Below are 21,379 nucleotides of genomic sequence, written 5' to 3' on the forward strand. Positions count from 1 at the left end.
GTAGGGGGCGGAGTGTGTGAAAAGCGTCAACAACTAATGATTTTATAATGTGGATTTTTAAGATATGTTTCCTGTGTGGATTAAAAAATTTACCACATCAATGTAAACAGTTCGCATATGTGCAAAATGTTGCAAAAAATCTGACACATTTATGTCCTTAAAGGGGATCCAGAGACTGGCTTTAGGTTTACCTGTCCAGACCCTACTGAGTGACCCCCCCTTACACCACCATTAATTAAATCCAGTACAACCAGAACTCCTGTGGAAACAATGCCAATAATGCAACTCCTCTTAATTGGTTTTCATTTACAAAAACAAATTTGCAAGTAAAACACCTGCTATGCAATAAACCTGGGCTTTACCCGAGGATGAGGGGCCCCCAGAGAAGCTGCAAGTCCTGTCCTGTAATTATTAACAAGTTACTGACAGTCATAGCTGTTGCAGGAGCCATTTTTACATTATATGTGTTGCAAGCAAGTACTAGTTAAATCTTCTTGATGTTTTTTCCAGACAAGAGACAATAGGCAGGATTGGTAGATGCTCCTGGGGCCAAGACCATCAAGGCTTTTCTATAAGGAAGAAGTCTTATTTCTTCTTTCATAGATCACATAGCCTTACTTGAAGTCATCATTTCAACACATCATTTTGATTCAAACTCTAAAAGACCTTTCTTACATAACTAAGGCCCATGCCATATTAGAGGAGGGAGCAACAGAGAAGAGCATCAAAGACATCAGTCTGTGTGAAGGAGCCCCCATGAAATACCCCAGACCATGACTCAGAGATGATTCATTCTACATAAAGCTGGAGAAACATTTCAGGATACAAATAGTATTGCTGCCTTATTCATTTATCCTTTCACCGACTTGTACCTGACAACTAGTAACACTGATTTGATTTTCTTGCATTAATATATTCTTAACATTGAGGAATGGGATGCAATCTGCATGTATATGGCTGCAAGTACCTATACTTGTGTGCAGTGTTTTCATTTTCTGTAGGCAGAGACCATAAGGGTGATTTGCGCTATAAATAAACTGAAACTGAAGTTTCATTTCCATTAATAAGCTCTTTACGGCTGTTTTGCTTCATCTCCTTTATCTACAGATTGGGTTATCCAACACATTGGCAGAGGATTTGCTCTACTTGTGCTGTGATGCCACCTAGTGGTGGCATACTGACACTTAAAGTTCACTCCAACATACTGTACACTGTTACAGGTTTGAAAAATAGTAGCCTTTATTTTCTAATGGTGGTATTTACAGGTGGTGTGCTGTCTTGGTACATGTGATAAAGAACATCGTAAAAACATACAAACACATCTCAGGCAAGGAAAGCAGAACTGATAACCAAATTAACTACTGACATTGGGATATGGACAAGATAAATAATCAAATTTATGCAGTTCATTTTTTTAAAAACTATGAAGAATGAGGCTTCAGCATTGCCCTTCAGCATCCAGTGAGTAAACGTACACTCTTTCCCACAAACATGTGCCCTGCTAAATTATTCAAATCAATGACAAATATAGTTCTAGCATTACTCAAAAAATAATAATAATAATAAAAAATAAATCACAGAATAACATCAAATCTTGATTTAACACGCAAAGAATAAAATAATACATTAGAAAAAGCACTACATGAAAACAAGCTATTGCAAATGAAATTGTGAAGACACTGATATCGTTTAGGTAACATTGGCCAGGGTGACTGTGGATAAAGCTTGTATGTCACATGTAAATGTAATTAGACTCCTAAACAGTTCACATAAAGAAACATTGTCAATTAATGTTTGTAGTACACTTCAGAACTAGGAGTCTACGGTTTAGTGGTTTGTATGTCAATACAAAATGTTGACATATTGTAACGCATATTTTGCTTTGATTTCTATTAAAACAACTTGTATACTTTAGGAGGGCAGTATCTCAGGGACACAATAAGATAAATAAATATTCAAGAACTTTTTTTAAACTGGAAACTCAGAAAACTGAAAAGTTGATCAAACTGATTTAAAACTATTTAGTTTATATCGGTGGCTCTGATGCACAAGCTGTAAATGCAGTCACCACGGCTGAACTGACGTTTGAGATTATTGATGATACATTTGGTTTCTGATAACAGTAAGCACTCCATAAATAATAAAAAGAACCTTAAATTCTGACAAATAATATTCTCTTTTACATCGATATACAAACAACATAACAAAAAGATCATAAATACAGGGCAAACTGGCGCCCCCAACATTCAATAAACATTAATAGTACTGTGTTTTATAAATGCAATATGATTAATGTACATTGTCAGTTTGGTGTTGTGGTGGGAAACATCACATTTCAATAAACTAATAAGCCAAATCTGGCTTTATCATGCGTATGTGGTACTGTAGGTTGTGATAATGGTGACTTAAACATTCTTCTGAAACAATAAAGGAATATTCTGCAGACTCATTTTGACAAAAAGAAAAGAAAAAAAGGACACTGTAAGCCTTCAAATCCAACAATAACAAATGTGAATCCTTGAATTTTCCATGTAGAGGTGAATATTTTATATATATTTTAGCCTAAGCTATACATACTTGTATTAAATTACATACTGTATCTTTTTATATGCCATTAGAGGCTAAACTCTAGTAATAAAATTCAAAGGGGTTTGGCTGAGATGTGACTCAGCGATTATGACTATTACACAAACATGGTAACTGGTCTGACTGAAGTACTTATGTACAAATACTGTTTGTCATATTTACACAGATCTATGCATTGATAGAAATAACATTTAATATTTTATGTGTGGAGCAAAGATACTTTAGACACACTGCAGTTTGAAACTTTTCAACTTCTATTTACTAAGTAGTACAATTTTATAAAATACGTATTAGCAGTTCAATCTCTCAATTCAATTTGCTTTAAGATACTGACATGTAGTTTCTAGTTTTCAGAATCAAAGTGGGGATCAATATAAACAATAAATGTCTGAGGTAAAAACTCACTAAAAATATAAGAAGAATTAACGTGTGCCTCAGCATGTAAGGACGAAGAATAACAAAAACAGCAAAGTGGGGGACGGAAGGAACAGGATGTCAAGTTTTATCCCTGATATCGCGATGTTCCCCGGAGATGAATGACGGCAGGCACTTGAATGTCATGGTTGTGCGAGTGTGTGAGGAAAGTGGTAGATAGTCACATGAGACCGATAGTCCTTAAAGAGTGTTTCTTGGAAAACAAAAAGATGGAAGAAAAGGTGTCTCCTCCTCAGGATTCCATCTCGTCCCCGTCGAATGACGGTGGCTCGAAGCTGAGTACCTCCTCGTAGGTTAACCCTGAGAAATATGAATGGTATGTAAAGTTATTTCTGAATTATTTTCTGAACCATCTACCTATCATCTTTCCAGCAAGTTCAAGTTATTGCTCGAGCATCCACAATGTGCCAACTTACTCTTCCATTCTTCTATTTCCAGCTCACGGCTTTCGAAGCTCTGGTCATAAGGTTCCGCTTCAGGCTCGTCGTCCGGATCGTGGTACTGGGCGAAGTACGGGTGGGCCAGAGCCTCAGATGCCGTGATCCGCTTGTCTGTGTCCAGCACCAGCATTTTCTCCAGCAAGTCCACCGCTTGAACACAGCGAGGAGAGAACAACGGTGAGTATTCAAAATAAAACAAAGAGAGGGCAAAGCAAAAACACATTTATCTCAACCTCTAACTGTAATTGGAGATAGCCCTGACTGTGACTTCATAATACCACTAGAGGGACTCAGTGAGCCAGGAGTGGTATCAGCCATGGCGTGATGCTGAAACAGGAACTTACCAAGAGGATTGGCACCAATAAACACATCAGCAAAGTTCCTCTTAGGCATGTGGGGAAGTGAGTTTATGTAGTTCCTTGCCTGTGAGACACAATTAACAAAACAGAAAAAGCACAAAACACTTCTTGATTTACTACATTCACCTGCAAATGAGATTATGACTGTACATCCTTCCAGTAATGCATGCTTTAAGCACTTTATGATTCAAATCACAAACGTTGTGGCCTAAATTCCAGAATAAATGTGTTACCACAGATAGCTCATCAGTATACACTGGCAAAGCACCTTGGGAAGCCTTGCTGAGACAAACACAGTGAGTCAGAGAGGAAATAGGTAGTAAGTGGAGTGAGAGCAGAGGCTGTCACGTAGGAAACGCAAATGCAAAAAATCTGTAATCAGGGCAGTGACTATCGGCTGGTGCCCTGAGGTGGGTGGGATAGAATCTGGGCCACGTGTCTCACCTCATGGCTGGGCATCCTGCTTATGAGGGAAGCTGGGGGCGTCCCCGTCAGGCGCATTATCTGCTGCAGCTGGTTTATGTCTATAGTTTCTGAGTCAAGGGGCATCATAACATGGAGGTCAGCATGTCAAAGAGCATGGGGTGGTTAGGATAGCTTGTGGATGGAGGGGTGGAAACACACACACACACACACACACACATTGGGTGAGGATGAAGAGGGTGTAACACAGTGTCAGTGCCTCGATGTACACCTGACTATAACCTATACGTATCAAGGTATTTACAGAGTTTTTTAACCCAGCGCTGCACTACAAGCCTCCTGCGCTGTCATATGAAGAGATTAAAAGACTGCTGCAGTTCATAGTGCATGCTGGAAGGAAAGTCCAAGTGCAAATTTAGCCATTAAGAAAACACACAATTTCATGGCAAAACGTGTGAAGCTTAGAAGTAGTGGTAGCAATAAGTAGTGACATAGACTGTCCACTCTTGCCAGGGCAACACAGGCAGTGCAGATGCAGGCAGGAGGAGGCAGTGCAACAGAACTGTGCGGGATGGTACAGTACTTGACACTCACAGACTCTGAAGAGATTTTCATCAAGAACTCAGGCCCTGGGGTTCCGACGAGCATCATTATAAGCTTCAACTGATCAATGTCTACCACACTCACATGAAGGAAAACAGGAGGGATGGAGGGTGTTGGAGAAGAGGAGAGGGGTGAGAGGTACAACAGTCAAAGCTGTCATTTGTGTCTGAAAATATTCTTTCATTCACTCAAAAGTTGAAGGGGGAAAAAAAAAAGAAGATGTAAACACGTTTACTGTGGTGCATAATCGATAGCTTTACAGCATTTGGATGTCTTCCAAACTCCCAAATTCTTATATATCAGTTACTGTACTATATTGTTTCTGAATTGTGCTGTTAAACTAGGCAAAAACTAAGTAGAGAATTCCTCGCAGCATGCCATCACCAATCCCCAAACCCAAAAATGAAAAGCGGCAAATGGTTACATTAGAGAAGCTGGAACCAGCCAGTATTAAAGAACACCTGAAACTATTTAATACAAGTCAAAATGATTGGAAACGTACCAGAAATGTAAGCTAACAACATGCTAAAGTGCATGTTTAAAGTCACTGAACTGCTCACTGACAGTTTAAATGGTGATTTACTACACCAAACAAAACAAGATGATCTAAGATTACTGTCCTTTCAAGTTATGTGTGCACAAGCTTAGAGGATGCAAAATCTAATTTTGGACTTCTTGCTTTGTTTACCAGGAGTACCTCCCACCTGCAGCATTTATACACATGTGCACAGATCATCTTTCATTGAGATGCGAAAAAATGAGAATGACCAGAAAGACTACTGTATTCTGTGTATTCAACTGTGCTTCTTGGTAGGTGGGTAGCTCCGCCACCTCTCTAGGTGTTTCAGATTTGATTTCAGACACCATATACAGCTGCAAGCTCATGCTTTTGACCTTTAATGACACTCAGTAGTGTGTGCCACCTTCTGCATTTCAAGTTGTTTGTGCGTGTTCTATTTACACAGCAACTTCCTGTATGTTTTTGTATGAAAACATTATGTTCTGCTGCTGTTCATGGGAAGCTTTGTGAGAGGGAAACAGGAAGGTGTACTCTATCTTGGAAGAAGCAGTAGAGACAACTGTGGGCAGTGCTGAGTCATAGACCACAGGGGACTCTTAACTTCTATCACATACACACACACGCGCGCTTCCTTGAATTTTCTGGCATGCAGGCTTGTGAGCATTGTGAGTATCGACTTCAAAAGTCGATACTCAATGCTTTTGAGTCAGTTTGAAGTCAGTAAAAGTGTGTGTGTGTGTGTGTGTGTGTGTGTGTGTGTGTGTGTCAGCAGCTTATGTGAGAGCTATGAATGCAGGGAACAATAAGTCTGTAAATCTAATCAGTATGCACACAAACAGTACACATCCATCTACTACCTGTTCCAGATCTACTAAAGACCTACAGTACGTCTTCAAGTCGTCTTCAAGGAGCCATTTTATTTGTGCAATGGCAGGGGCGAAAGGATACGGTCTGTGCCAGGGAAGAGTGTCCGTCCAGTAAGTAGCTCAGCCATGATGCAGCCCACTGACCAGATATCCACTTTTACATGTATAGAAGACAAACATGCAGCATTGTGAATACTTTAGAATATGATATGTGCCTGTTTCATATTCAGTATCAGTTACATTACAGTGTCACCTTTTCCCACAAGCTCAGCCTTTAAAAAAACATAATGCAATATGATATACGGCTGCCTATCAGACTCATCAAGGGCATTTCACATTAAGTTGAATGTTTTTACAGTTTTGTAACCAAACATGCTGTTGTTGTTGAGCTGCATTTTTTGTCAACAGTGTCTAACAACTGTTGGGACACCAAAAGGCAACATACCTATTTATTGGACCATTAATACCAAAAACACAAAGCATGTAAGACAACTGTGTTGAGTGCTTTGTATAGCGTTGTACCTTGACGTCAACAGAAAATTGAAAAGCTGGCCTAGTTTCTCTATAATCGGCCTCATCATTTCTTGTGTAATAATTTCTTAACAAGTGATGCTACAGAAGAAAAGTAGCTACATCTATCTGGTGAAATAATGTTTTATTTATATGTCTATATTTTGAGAATTATAACAACTACTAGCCAGCAAGCAGCAAGCTATTTCAGTACAATTTCAACTGTGTGGAATGATGTAATGTTACTTTCAGCAAAGTGTTATTATTCAATCTCTGAATGTACCTGTCATATTGTAGTGCATCCAGTTGAGCATGATCTCTGGTGCTCGGTACCACCGGGTGGCTACATAGCCCGTCATTTCATCATCTGTGTGCCGTGCCAAACCAAAGTCCAGGATCTGAGGGAGGAAAGAGTAAGATCAGAATCAGCTTGTTTGCCAGGTGGGTTTAATCATACAGGAATTGGTCCTTTTTTGGTGTTTTTGGTGCATAACAAACAACAGTGCAAAATAAAAAATATAAGGAAGATTTTTTAAAAAAAGAATCATGTACTAAAATATTTAAATATATATATATATATATATATGTACAATATGTTTTGCACAGTTTTGTACTGGGATGTGCAAGATTTCACAGTCCGAATATTTTCAATGTGCAAGATATTTAACAAAACATAGCAGTCCAGAGGATGTTAAATGAGAGGTAAAAGGCGTGTATCAATGTAACACAGAGTCGACAGACCCTGCTTTAATTTAACGTGTAGGGTCTGGGTGGGTGGATGGTGAGAGTTAGAAACAAACAGCACGCCCTGCTAAACACCTTCCACTGCCCATGATCATCTTAATCATATACTGCATATGGTGAATTTTAAGTCAGCCATTTCTCACCTTGAGTTCACAGTCTTCATTCACAGCCAGATTACTGGGCTTCAAGTCCTGAACAGAAAAAGAGTAGGAAGGAAAATTCAAGACAGGAGAAGCAGCATTTGAGTATCCAGCTTTAGCTTTTTCCCCATTTGTGTTAACCAAACATCTCATGGGACTCATTCAGTCATACTTCAAAACTCAAGTGCAAACAAGGGCATGAAGCAGACTCATAACTTACTCTGTGGATGATGTCTGCAGAATGGATGTACTGTGAGAGAAAAGAGCAAAGCAATTAGTTTCTACTAGAATAGAGTATTTATCTTGCTAACTATTTCCCTACTACTTTCTTCTTTTGTAGTTTAACATTTGAAATGTACACTTGCGTAAGCGATGCACATATTGCAAAGTATAATAAGAAAAAAAGAGTCCATGTTATCAATAGAAATGATAAATGCCAGAGACTACAAATTGGGTTAAACACTTTGGCTATACCGTGTAACATGTCAGAACTCATTAGTCAATAGAAAGCTTATTACCAGGCACCACAATGTCAACAGATTATAGAAAAGAATGAAATTAAACAGGTTCAATTCTCATTCAGTGTTTTTGTGCTTTCAATATACTCAGTGGAGAATTTAGATGATTCAGATCAGTCTGGTAAAACAGCGTACTGACAGGACGCCAGTGTGGAGGTGAATTATTGTGTTTGCTGAGAGCTTCACTGACCTTTAAGCCTCGGAGAATCTGGTAGATGAGAAACTGGACATGGTCATCAGTAAGTTTCTGACACTTGACGATGTTGTTGAGGTCTGCACCCATTAAGTGGGTCACCAAGTACCTGCAAATCATACAGAGCGGCTAATCAGACGTGGTCTCCAAATGTTTGCATGTCTATCTTTATCTTCGGCAGGGTTTCTTACTACAGTATATGCTTGTTGTGATGTTATAGTTTATGAAGTGTCTTTGCTATTAAAATTCAATTTCATCTGCAATAAATAGTTAATTTAAAAACTGCTTGCTTTAACTTTGCCTGTATAAAAGAAACACCTTTAAGAAAGGGAGAACAGAAGTTGAAGAAACGAAGAGTGGGGAAAAGAAAATAGCAGGATTGTTTCACTTATCTTTTCTTGATAGTGGAATGTTTACACAGCCACAGATTAGCTGAAGATGGCCTTTTATAGTAGAAGTGTATATTTGATTGTCTTTATCACTGTTTGATCTGACCTCATGCCAGATCTTGTGCATGCAATCTGTTTGTCTTGCATTGTAATACAAGTCTTCATTTCACAATGTTTCTGTCTTGAGTGCTGAAAGGAGAAGTGCGACATCTTTATTGTGCAACTTCGTGTTTTTAGCTTCATCTCAGATCTCTACAAATGAACACGCTGATGACGGCACACCGTGCAGTGTATTCAAGGACGTTGATTGAGTATTCTGCACGTACACACGCGCAAGCGTACACTGTAGCCCCAGAGACTGCCAGATGACTGTTACCATGGAGACTAGCTGTGATGTGTATTGTGCATGTGTCCACTGGTAAAACCAGCCACATGTTGGCATAAAGTTACAAGATGGAGAGATGTTGTGATGTGTTGGCAACTCTAGATTCTCCATGGTGTTAAACTTGCAATCATCTGCTGAGATGAACGATTTCAGTGTGTGAGAATGAAGGAAAACAAAGCTGCAGGAGAGGTTAAGACAGAAGAGAGGCAGGAAATGACGCTGTAAAACACAAAGAAGACAGAGAGAGAGGAAAAACAAAAGGCTGAGAAAAAGTGTGACTTACACGTCATTGAACTCCTCTAAGCTTGTGCCTGGTGTGAAAACGTCTAACAGACCAATCACCTGAAAGCAAAAGGACACATTTATTATTTGTGTTTACCAAAAGACATTTTCATTCAGTGTTTGATAAACAACCACTTCCATACACTTTGAGTCATCAGCAAGCATGATTTATAAAAAAACATGTTTCCTTTTTGACTCTACAGTCACCATTGGAGTTGTTGTTCATCACTGACGACAATAAGCTGATCTACATCTGTGTGACGTTTCTACCATTTTCACCTTGATATTATCTTATTCTGCAATATCTAAAGTGTCATTTCATTTAGTCAAACAAACAGGAAAGTCTTGCCTTATTATGCTACTCCAGTGTCAAGGACTTGTGCTTGTTTTAATGTACAGTGACGTACACTATGTTATCCTTGGTTTCTGTTTCTGTTGGTTTAATCACATGAGCGGGGCAGACAGCAACCACAACAGATATGATTTCAGAGGAAGCTGCAAACACTATCTGGTGAGGTTTGTGCATCAATCTGACAGGATGGGCATAAGTTGTGCATAATGTGTGTGTCTCAGTGTGAGCAAAGGAAAATATACATTTAAACCTACTTATGACATCCATACTTGGATTTAAAAACTCCAGCTTTAAAGACACCCAAAAGCACCGTGTCATATTGGATTGAATTACACGTAACTGATCTGTCATGCTTGTTCTAAGATTCATTCATTTTCCATAACCACTTATCCTTATCAGGCTCACAGGGAGTCCATCCGGGCTGACATTAGGTGAGAAACAGAGCACAGTCTGTGGCCCTGTACACCCAAGTTGATGACACGGCTATAGAGATGTTAACATTCACACATACGGGTAATTCAAAGCCAGCAATCAACCTATAAACTTGCATGGAAGCTGAAATACCCCGAGAATCCATGCAGACATGCAGAGAGAACATCTAAACTCCACCCACTGGCGGGTACTTCTTGCAGAAAAAAGGCAGCATTGTGCCATTTATTATCATTTCTAATTGCTTCTAAATTTTCTGCATATTTTTATTCATTAACATTACAACAGCTTTGCAGATCAGATATCTAAAAGTGGCTTTCAATTGTTAAACATGCAATTTACAGGTTCCCGTTACAAGATTAATGTGAGTTTGTATCTGCATAACAGGAAAGCCAAAAATAACGTGTGTAAATAATGTGAAACTGTCAGAGTATGATAGGCTGCATGTACACAATGTATGAATATAATTTGCATTTAACTGACTTGCAACAGACTTGCATTTATGAGTATTCAGGTTTAAACAGAGAACAAAGACAGAAAATATATTACATATACATGTGTCTATTATACATCCACACACACACACACACACACACACACACACACATATATATTTATGCTAGCACACTGAGCAGCCCTGAGTGCCAACCCTGCCCCCACCCCCTGGAGAGAGACACTGAGGTGGATAGGTATTGTAAGAAACACAGGAGCAGCCCGCCTACACTGTGCACAAACCTACAGCTGATTGGTGGGCTGGAGCCACAACAAACAGCTGATTGGTCCACTCTGGCTTTCTAAAATCAAAACCCAGGGAGTCTCCTGGCAACAGTGTGAGCAAGACACAGAAGAATCCCTCTCTGTGTAAAGCATAGGTAGGTATTAAAACACTTTGATCATTTAAGAACAAAAAGCTTTATGCAATATTCCCCATTATGATGAAACATAACCTGGCAACACATGCTTTTTAATGAGCACTAAGCTGTCTGGACCACCACTGATTATATATTTTGTATGTTTGACATTTTCATACAGCACTGAATGAATAATCTTGGTTCCACATAAAAACCTCTTTTTTAAATAAATGCCCTCAGGGATTTCATCAGTAGTACCAGTGCACCATGCAACACTAATTATCTAACAGCTTAACAAGTTCAAGCTGTTCAAGTAGTGAAATACGGGCCCATATAGAAAACAGGATCTAGGAAGAGAACGTGCAACAGAAACAAAAAATAAAGTAGACATGAAATTAGACCTGCTGTACTGTTGCTCTGACTGCTGGTGGGTTTTCCCCACTGAGACTTTCCAAACATCTTCAAGATGTACTTTCTTTTTTCCTCTGTGCATGTGCATCATCTAAAACTGCTGTGCTTCACAGTGCCTGCAGGCTGATGATACTGGAGCGAGCACCAGTCCACCGAGTCACTCAGCAAGCTCTTAAAGCTTTTTCAATGGCTAGCAGCAAACTACTGAGTGAATTCTGTACAATGCAAACTTGCCCTTTTTTCCCCACAAAGAGGCCCAGATCACCAACAGAAACTTCTATTCTTACTCACACACATCCGTACGCACCATTCACAGATTGACGCGCTCCCACGCGGCACACAGATAACCCACCGCCTGCACTTCGGCTCTGAAATCATAACTGCTGCTATTGCATAACACAAGAGGATCCGCACTACTTGGTCAAAGTGTTAGCTGGATGCACCAACAGCACACAGGAACTAGGAACTGCGTTTGTGTTTTGTATGTGGGCCAGTGTGTGCATGAGCAGTGCCTACACACACAAACAAACACACACACACACACATGCACACACACCCAAAACCAAAGCATAGCTAATGACACTGCACTAATATATTCAAGTTAAATCCAATCAAAGTTGCTGCAACAACAAAATTTGATGAAAGAGAGAAAAGACACCACAGAGCCCGATGGGACTGCACTTGTAGAAATATTTGGTGACTCACTGCTCACCGAGCAATGCAGCACAACATGCTTTGATCACTCGCAGGGAAAACCTCTTCTAACAGGACATCACACCGACCACAGTCTGTTTGCTTGAGGCCAGGACGCTCATGTGTTTGTTTACACCATCACACCTGTAGCCAACACCAGAAACTGCCTTCTGCTTCTTAACATGTTGTTATTTCCTAAATCTGCCTATAGAGATCAACAGGGCTTCTGCCCTGCAGAGTGGCTGTCTGTTTATTGATGTGTGCATATGGATGATGAAATAGTAATAGTGTTGAGTAAATACCGTGAAGAAATGGAGTGCCTTAAAATGGGGTTGTCTTCACATTTTTCACAAAAGTTTCAGTTTCTAATTTTAGCTCGCTATCAACTCGTGTCACGTGGGTTTCCATACACACTGCATTCCTTAGGGCAGATCTATGTGAGTTCCACTAAGGATACAGACAGCATAACAATCCAAGCGGTGGTGAGTAGAGCCTGCTTCTGCAACTAAACACTCACTGTGCAAACATGTCCCACTTAATGTGCATATATTTGCAATCCCTGCTTAAGAGCTAATACAGGCCCTGGCCAAAGGGGGTGGAGGTGACGGTGGGCTGGCTGCAGGTGACTCACATTCTCATGCTTCATGTGCTTGAGCAGTCGCAGCTCTCTGTAGGTTCTCTTTGCGTGGATGATGGACTGGAAGGGTCTGGACAACTTCTTCACTGCTATTTTCAGGCCTGTCTTCACATCGTACGCTGAGCTGAAAGGCAGAAAGAAAAGTGTGAAACGTGTAAGACCTCAATTGTAAAAAGCAAAAAGGCATTACATCCGGCTAATAACAATTCATATAATAACAAGTCATATCAAAAGCCTAGAACATTTCCCTTGATTAAACTGAGAATGAGAGGCGTCACTAGACTGCGTAGGAGGCCTTAACCCAGTAAACAAAGAACAAAAAATTGCATAACACAGAGCTCCTGGGGTTTTGTTTCTTATTATACTCTGCAGCCTAAGGCTGTATGGAGGGACATGACTGAACGTGTCGTCATAGATCAGCTGCCTTGTGGGGAAACACAAAGTGTGAAAATCCACAAATTGTTTGAAAATTTGCAATTACGACTCCATTTTATGTATCATTCTTAACTCATTCAGGAAATGAACTGTTGACTGCAACATGTATACAAGTAACACGAAAACTCTCTGGTAATTAGTTATCGTTATTAGAACTATAGCTAATTATATTTTAAAAAATTATCTTGTAACCCAATTTGCTCCTGGTGCCATAATAAACAGTTACTGCAGATGCAACAGCTGATTTGAGAATATCTAAGTGAATTTAACCTTAGATTCTGCTGGAGCTGTCCATGTGAGTGTGTTTGCTTGAGTCATCATTCATCCTTTCATTCATTATTGTTACTGTAGAGCCAGTGCAAAAGAAGTGTTAAAAAGAAGTAGGTGTGGCAAAACAAGCAAGGCCGAGAGTGAGATGTGCTCTATTTCCTTGCTGGGAAATGAGCACCATTATTAAAAAAAGAAATGTAGGATACTTTCTAAGGATAGACAGTAGGATATAGGATTAATCTAATGTATTCACACTGTAACAATCGAGATACTTGGCCACAGAAATAGAGGCAGCCCATCTCCTTGCCTCCGCAAGCTGCATGACACTGCTGCATTTCCTGCATCTGTGAGTGAACATAACCCATTTACAATAAACACCACATTCCTTACAGGTTACAGGATTGCAAAATCAGTCTTTAAAAAAAAAAAATCTGTGCTGTTTGTGCTGACAAGTATTGTTTCCTCTCACTGTGGTCTAACCATATGGAAAAAAAATGTACAAGTGCTTTTGCAAACTACCTCACACACTCGTCATCAGGCCTATTTAACCAATTCTATAATTTTACTATGTCACAACCATTACAACTATTGAACTTTCTTCTCATTCCCCTTCCTCTGTATATATTCTGATTTACACTACTGCTTTGGTCTGTGTTTCTGTGTACGTAAACATGAGTATGGATTATGTTTTACCTTGTCTGTGTGGATGTACGTGAGTGTGTTTAGGTATTGTATATACCAGTATGTTCGGTTATTTGTTTAGGTTGTTTAGGTATGTAACTCATACACAGCTCCAGAGGACCTGTGGTGAGTGGTTAAAATTCACTCATATATTGGTGCAAGCTTCTAAAACTATCTGAACTACTGACCCAGAATCGAGCTGCAGTGTGGCTTCTCACTGAAAAGTTTAGTTCAAGGCCATGTCAACACTACTTAATACTGGAGGAGATGAGAATCATTTCCTCTGAACAAGTTTCACAAGCTGATTGAGACTTGATTACATAATTTCATCTGTCAACCTTTTAACTAGCATGATTAGGAAATCAGTTAATTTGTGTTTAAAGTATAACCCAACCAGTTGTAACATTAAACATAAATCTGTTATGGTCTTGTGCCACGTATCCATAATAATAACATTAAGATAAGCGGTGGGTTTGTTTCCAGTAAGTCAGAGATAATCTCCCACACCTAGTGTACTCTATGTTCCAGGCTTGCAGAACAACTTGTATGTGTCACTCATGAGGGAAAACCCTTACTCCGTAAACAGAGACTATACCAAAACTAAATGGCAAAACAAAGTCACATGCAAGCTGTCTATCAAACTGCTGCTAATCTGCAGCACAAACAAGACTGGTCAAAGCACACACCATCCAATTAGTCTGTAATAAATGGAAGAGCAATAACATATGGCCATAAAAATGTGGGCTGTAAAAGAGCAGCAACATTATGAGAGTGGGGACAAGTGAACGTCAGCAATACGTTCACCAGCAGACGGACAGATACAGTAAGCGTACAGGCAAATGTGTACTGTCATTTCCTTCCTCCTGCCATCAATTTACTTGACTTTAGAAATGAAGTTCACAAGAGATTTAAAAAAACAAAAAAGGATAAAAGGCTATCACACTCTCTACCTTAGCCAATCTGCTCATGTGCATGTATGCATAAGATCCACTATCAGAGTCTGACATGTGGGCGCATTTATGCTGACAAACATTACTGGCACTATAAAATCCTGGCACACATGCACTATGAGCCTCATGGCTTCACTCTGACTAATTATAAATTTACACAAGTGTTCCTGTGAGCATATCAGTTTTAACACCACAATATTCCATTTATATATATCTCTGTCATCTATGAGGTCATGTGTTTTCTGCAAAATGATGAACTCAGGATTTTTTTTTTTTAAAGCCTCTGTACATTCAATTTGATAATATTAATAAAAACACAACTCGTTTTTCAAGCATTTATCTAATTGGGTATGTCTTTCATACACATGTTAAACATAATATCTGACAATAATTTGTGCTCGCTTTTAATGTCAGCTTGATAAATAAAAATAAAAAAAAATCACAATTTCTCAATACAAATACTCATCAGTCATCTTGGAAAGGACACTGTCAGGTATATATGGGCCTGTAGTTATTCAGAGCTGTTTGTGATAGGTCAGATAAGACACTGTGGACTTCCGCTGAGATCAAGTACAAGTGTAAAGAAGCAGAAGATCTCATGAGCAGTAACCAGTTCCACATTCACTGACGTCATCCTGCTTTCATATATCGCAGATGTAAATGGGTTTTGATGATGACCTTTTTTCTATGACACATGACAAGCGTCATGATTTATTAATCCGGCTCTGTTAAAAACATCATGCTTACAGTGATTATGGCCTCAGTGACAGTAAACTAACCTGGTCGAAGATGTTTACACGGCAGCAGCAATAACCTCATCTCGTTGCCACAATCCAGCTTTAATTAAATTATCACAGGTTATATAAACACGCTGATTTTCCAGTCTGCTCTGCTAACACTGATGAAAGTGAATCACTCGCTATGCGTCCACCTGCCAGATAAACTGTATCAAGTCTATGTTTCATTTTATTGAGAAATTTATCATTCAGACAAAGTTCATTCATTTTGGTCCCCTTACAGTTGCAGCGCCCGTGATATCTGTGTGCCTAGGGCTCTAAATCCTGATCCATAACTTTAGACCAAAATGAATGTTTCTACTCTCCTGACATCAGTGAGGTACATAACTGATTGCATGTGGCGCTAAAGTCATGCAAAATTGCTGGTTTTAAACTTAAGCCTCCTGTTTGTTTGGAGAGCTGACAAGTCAGTGCACATTTCTCTGAGGTTAAAACCAAGTGCGTCAGCTAGAACTCGCCACAGTATTGCATCTGCGCCACATTAGCCTCATTATGATCCTTTCTCAACAGGCAAAATATATAATGCTGCATATTGTGTGAAAAGACAAAAAAAAGGGCTGCTGTGAGATATGGAGGCATGATGTCACGTGAAAGAGACAAACTGATGGAGCAGTGCATGTGCTGCTGTTGGATGCTGGGTAGAGTGAGAGAGACTGAGTGGTGGCCATTAACACACCTGCAAAAGCTGGCAAAATAAACACTTGGTGGACAATTAACAAAAATAGATTAGAATCACTTTTATGGTGCGTTCAAGTGTGTGAGACATTTCAGGACACAAAGACAATAAGCACTTGTTTTTAACCACGGTGTCTTAAGCTGGGGCTTTGCACAGAAAACTCAGATCTAAATATGCTGCTGAAAACTGTTGTCTAAATACATCACAATACAAACACAATAGCAGTTTTCATTATCATCAACAACAGCAACAACAACAACAACAGCAACAACATCAATGTGTTTTCAGGATGTGGGAACATTCAGAGAGCAATTATATGAATGTCTGAGAGAAAGCAGGAAAACATTTCTTCCTACGCAAGTTTCATTTGTGATTCTTATCAATAACAACCTTTTGACGATTTCTGTGTTGCTTACTAAGAAAAGTGTTGGTGTTTTTGTGCCACACACGCAGTGATTATTTGCAGTCTAACTTTGTAATTATAATTCTATCTGAAATACACATTGAAATGTTTATCGAAGTGCTTAACAGCTGTTTTTTTTTTTTGGCCTGTGCGTATCTAATTCCATTTGATAAAGGGTATTGTTGTTAGGATTTCATGACAACCTCAAATACTTGGATATTATTTTCAGCCATAATTCATTTTCCTGCACTGAGCTGAAAATGAGCCATTGATTTAATATGCATGCATGGCCTGTAGGCCTGTATGGGTTTGGTGTTTCTGCTCAGCTGAGAAACATCGACTGAATAACACGAGGCACTCAACACGCAGTCCATACTGTAATCCCAGCCAGCAGCATTCACTGTAAACACTTCTTTCCACACCAACCCTGGACCTCCTCCGAGTCTGACATTTAAAAAATAGAACAAAGGGCAGAAATAACGAGAACGTGGTAGTGGGTTTCTTTTTTTTCTTGTATCCGACTGACAGGTTGATGAGGAAAAATGTTAAAATCCCACATTGTGCATGCTTTCCATATTTAAAAGTTAGGAAGAATTCAAGCTGAGAGCCTGAGGCTCACAACAACAAAGCCTTTACCCGCTGACCGACTGAGAGCGTGATCCAGCTGACCAACAGCCATGACATGCTGGAGTAGGTGCTGTGAGGTTATTTATACTTTTCAGATACCTTCTGAAGAGTTTTAATGACACCCTGCTGTTTGGACCACTTTGCCTGCAGAATCTATTGTAAATTATAGTACTCAGAAAGGCTTTGTGGCCATATGACGTTTCCAAGCTGACAATCCCTTGCTCTGAATGGGGATATAGTCAAATAGAGAAAAAAAAAACACTCAGGAATTTCCTCAAAAGCTAAACCACAGAGCAGATTCAGGCAGCAGAAAGAATGATGCAGTTGGCCTTTTTAGTAGGGGTGGCAGTCTTGAGGGACCCTGAATAAATATATATATACACACATAAATGGTAGTTAAATCAACCGAACATAATGGTCACATTCTGACCCAACAGGAAAACACACACAAAAAAAAAGGGTAAGAAAAGGTTACCTATTGCCCTCTGTCTGTAGGACTATAATGACAAAGTGTAATTTGCTGACCAGAATCACTGGTCAAAACAGAAGTCGATGTGTGAGTGTGTCTTCTGGAGTAAGAGGGAGGGGAATGGAGGTATATCGACAACATATTCCAGACGCCCACTCAGTCTGCGAGTCAACATTTGGGAGTGTTAACACAGATTTGTAAGAGCAGAACCAGAGTGAGTGCGTTATTGTTTGGCAGCGTCGAGGCAGTTCAGATGCAAGAGGTCGCTTGCCAACCATTTTTGACTGAGCTGCAACAGGACACACCCACATCTGGGTCACGTCTTTTTTCAAAGTCTGCACAAAAAAAAAGTCAGCTTTTGAATATATTGCTCCTCTGTAAGGGACAACTGACGACCATACAAGTATATAGCAATGCAACAATTATAGATTTTGATGATACGATTATAGTCTGAGTGAGTGAAAAATCTGTTTCACAATTATAATGCATTTATTTCATGTGTAAAATCACATGAGCAATTTTAGTAAAAATGAAAGAAGGAAATTGAGAACATTTCTTATGCAGGTGCTGCCATTTTAATGAGAGCTAAATTTATAGCCTACAATTTCAAGTACCAAGGGTGTGTGGATTGATCCAACTGATCCCCATACTGTCACCTGGTTTATTCACACTGGTGCGTCAGATTTGCCAGTCATTCTAAATGTAGCCACAGCTACCATGACATATATTTAGTATTTACTCTCAAATTACTTATTATGCCATAACAACTTCAAAATTTGATCGTTATCAACATATATAATGTGACTTTAGTCATTTAGTGTCAACACATTTTGATTTTCAAGATAATACAGACAATAAATACTGTATTATCTTCGAATGGTGGTTTAAAACACCACTATTCCAGCTTTTATTTTGGAAATGGAAGGAAGAGTATGATAGAATGACCCTCTACTTGTAGGTCAAAATGAGCAAGGGGTCAGACTTTCAAAGCGTGACATGGCTCAAATGTAGGGTCACTATTCCTCGTGTGCTCAAATCATCATCATCTTCTGATCTCACTCACTCAAAAAAAAAAAAAAAAAAGAAAAAAAAAGTGTGCTGTTGCAGCTATGGTCTTCTTTTATCACAACTTTATTAATTTATACATTATTTCTGGATTTCAAAATAATAAGGTAACAGGTAGGAATCCTGATTCTTATGTAAACTGATTTTTTACCCCTACTTTTTGTGAAAGTTTTGGAGCATGGAGTCCAGACATAAAGTTATTAAGGAAAGATAACCGCATCTTTTCCATCTGAAACACTCTTTTGGGCCTAACCCTATGTGCATATTAATATTAATACACATCATCACAGTATTTAGTCTCCCATAGATTTCTATCATGATATATTCATCCCTTTCATGCGCATCAGTAGTTAACGTCCTATGATTGCCTCAAGTCCAAAATAAGGTATTGCTTTACCCTTTATCCACCACTAATAACTGCAAACACCACACACAGTCAACAGCTGAAGGTGTGGAATAAAGGTCCAAACTCACCATAAAGTTAAAATTGCAGCACGCTGCCTTCCATGACTTTGTGATGACTAAAAAGGCGTCACAGCTGAGGCCACTACCTAACCTCGGGACTGTGAGTCATGGATGTACCACAACGGGAGAAAGGGTGACATCATTCTAGAGACATCATCCTCTTCGGATGGGCTCCTATAGAAAGCTCTCACTATGCACGAGGGGGGCCTACTTTCTGAAAACCACGTGACCTTCTGGTACTCTGCAGGCTGCACCCAACTAGAAAATGGATAGTGCATGCAATGTGCGGATGTGTAAAGTGCCAGGTTGTACGTGCGGCAGGACTACAATACTATTGTAGTGGAAGGCGATTCTCTCGCTAGGTGTTGGTTAAGCCTCATTGTTTACCGAGCACAGATCAGATCTCATGAGGAGGCACAGCCACTTTAGCAGATGATGCAAGCATGGACATGTCACCGATCAGCCCTCTTCAAAAAAGAGCTGGTGACTGACGATTAAAATGCAGTTCGTCTATACATTTAACGCTGGTAATCTGATTACACTTGATCCTGGAAGGGGGGGTGGGGGGTGCTGCCTGGAAATGAGCATGTGTTTACAGGACGAGAGTAAGTTGCAAAAAAAAAAAAAAAAAAAAAAAAAATGTGCACAAAAACAGAAATAATCCCCACCCTCCGAAGAAATGCGAACATACCCGAAGCATGCACGACGTGCCATCAATTCAAAACAGCCAAAGTGTAACAATGTAAACAAAAAGAGCGCAGATAATATTTCCCCATTTCTTCCTCTGGCACCTTTTACACATCGATAAACAGCCCCGGTGGGGAGGTAACTCTGACGGGCCTCTGTGGGTGGTGGGGACCCGTTTTGGCCGTTGTGCGATGGTGCTCTCGATAGTGCTCTGCAACAACTGCTTACCATACGGATCCGTAAGCACCGGAGCCGACGGGAGATAAGTTCTGGTACCGCTCCGGGACCTCCCACACGGTTTTGTTGAGCTCCTGTCGGTAGAAAGTGGGTCTCTCCTTCTGCGACATTGCTGCGGATTTACCAGCCGCGCAGTGACAAAACAAGGCAGCGGAAACTTCTGCCCTCTTCTCTCCTCTCTCCTCCCCGTGTGGCACGACGTGGTGTGGTGCTGCTGCTGCTGCTCCCGAGTAAAACTCAAAACTGAGACGGTCCTGAATCACGCAAAACTTCCGCCGCCTTGTCGTGCAATTACGGTGCAGCTGTGCAGAAAACAAACAAACAAAAAAAAAAGATCCCCAACCTTCTCCGTGCACGTCGGGGCGCTTGGAGACAACTTCTTTTACAAAGCCCCCTCTCGGGTCAGGAAGCTCAGTCTGGACTAGCTCTCGGTGAAATTTTCGCCCTGTTCTGGTCTCGCTTTCCTGCTGGAACGCGCGGCAACGTGAACGCGTACGTCCCGTCGTCACTGCGCGCTCCTGTCAACAACTGTGTGTGTGTGTGTTTGTGTTTTCTCGCGAGAATTGTGTCGTTCCTGGGAAACTAAGGGATATCCCGTCTTTCCTGTTGACATGAGTGAGTGGGAATCTCCCTCTGTCAATCACTGAACTGTCCTGAACATTCACACCACTGTTTAACTGAGAACTATCTGGACTGGAAACCTGTCAAAGCATGAATGAACAATGCGGTATGAATATACAAAATAGTGCACGTTGCCTATTATATTATTTTAATACCAAATCACAATGATATAATTACTGTCTTACAACACAGCACCATCTTAAAATAATGGAGGTAAAAAATATGCATAA

At 40.0% G+C, this 21,379-nt stretch overlaps 1 protein-coding gene across 2 annotated transcripts; it reads right to left on the minus strand.

Annotated features, from left to right (window-relative positions):
* Window positions 1-1,212: 1,212 nt before the first annotated feature.
* mapk14b (mitogen-activated protein kinase 14b) lies at window positions 1,213-21,028 on the minus strand. 2 transcript variants are annotated; one of them, XM_010756101.3, is made up of 12 exons: window positions 20,520-21,028; window positions 12,761-12,890; window positions 9,395-9,453; window positions 8,335-8,446; window positions 7,847-7,876; window positions 7,630-7,677; window positions 7,026-7,140; window positions 6,315-6,386; window positions 4,838-4,917; window positions 3,806-3,884; window positions 3,438-3,611; window positions 1,213-3,321 (listed from the first exon to the last, which is right to left on the minus strand). In XM_010756101.3, the coding sequence occupies exons 1-12, from the start codon at window positions 20,636-20,638 to the stop codon at window positions 3,254-3,256; spliced, it is 1,086 nt and encodes a 361-aa protein (XP_010754403.1). In that variant the 5' UTR covers window positions 20,639-21,028; the 3' UTR covers window positions 1,213-3,253. The 2 variants fall into 2 exon arrangements, with proteins under 2 accessions (XP_010754403.1, XP_010754336.1); XM_010756034.3 differs by lacking the exon at window positions 4,838-4,917 and adding an exon at window positions 4,265-4,344 and having other exon boundaries at window positions 20,520-21,026.
* Window positions 21,029-21,379: the final 351 nt, after the last annotated feature.

This window comes from Larimichthys crocea, chromosome VI (genome assembly GCF_000972845.2).
Source record: "Larimichthys crocea isolate SSNF chromosome VI, L_crocea_2.0, whole genome shotgun sequence".
In the NCBI taxonomy this organism is placed as follows: domain Eukaryota; kingdom Metazoa; phylum Chordata; class Actinopteri; family Sciaenidae; genus Larimichthys; species Larimichthys crocea.

Bases quoted from the DNA above. Each gene is read 5' to 3' on its own strand.
- mapk14b (XM_010756101.3), bottom strand. From the start codon at position 20,638: ATGTCGCAGAAGGAGAGACCCACTTTCTACCGACAGGAGCTCAACAAA. The intron at 4,918-6,314 runs GTATCCTTTCGC...TGAGTGTGGTAG, and splicing joins ACTCTTCCCTGGCACAGACC to ACATTGATCAGTTGAAGCTT. The intron at 3,885-4,837 runs GTGAGTGTCAAG...TGTGTCTCACAG, and splicing joins TGAAAATCTCTTCAGAGTCT to GCAAGGAACTACATAAACTC.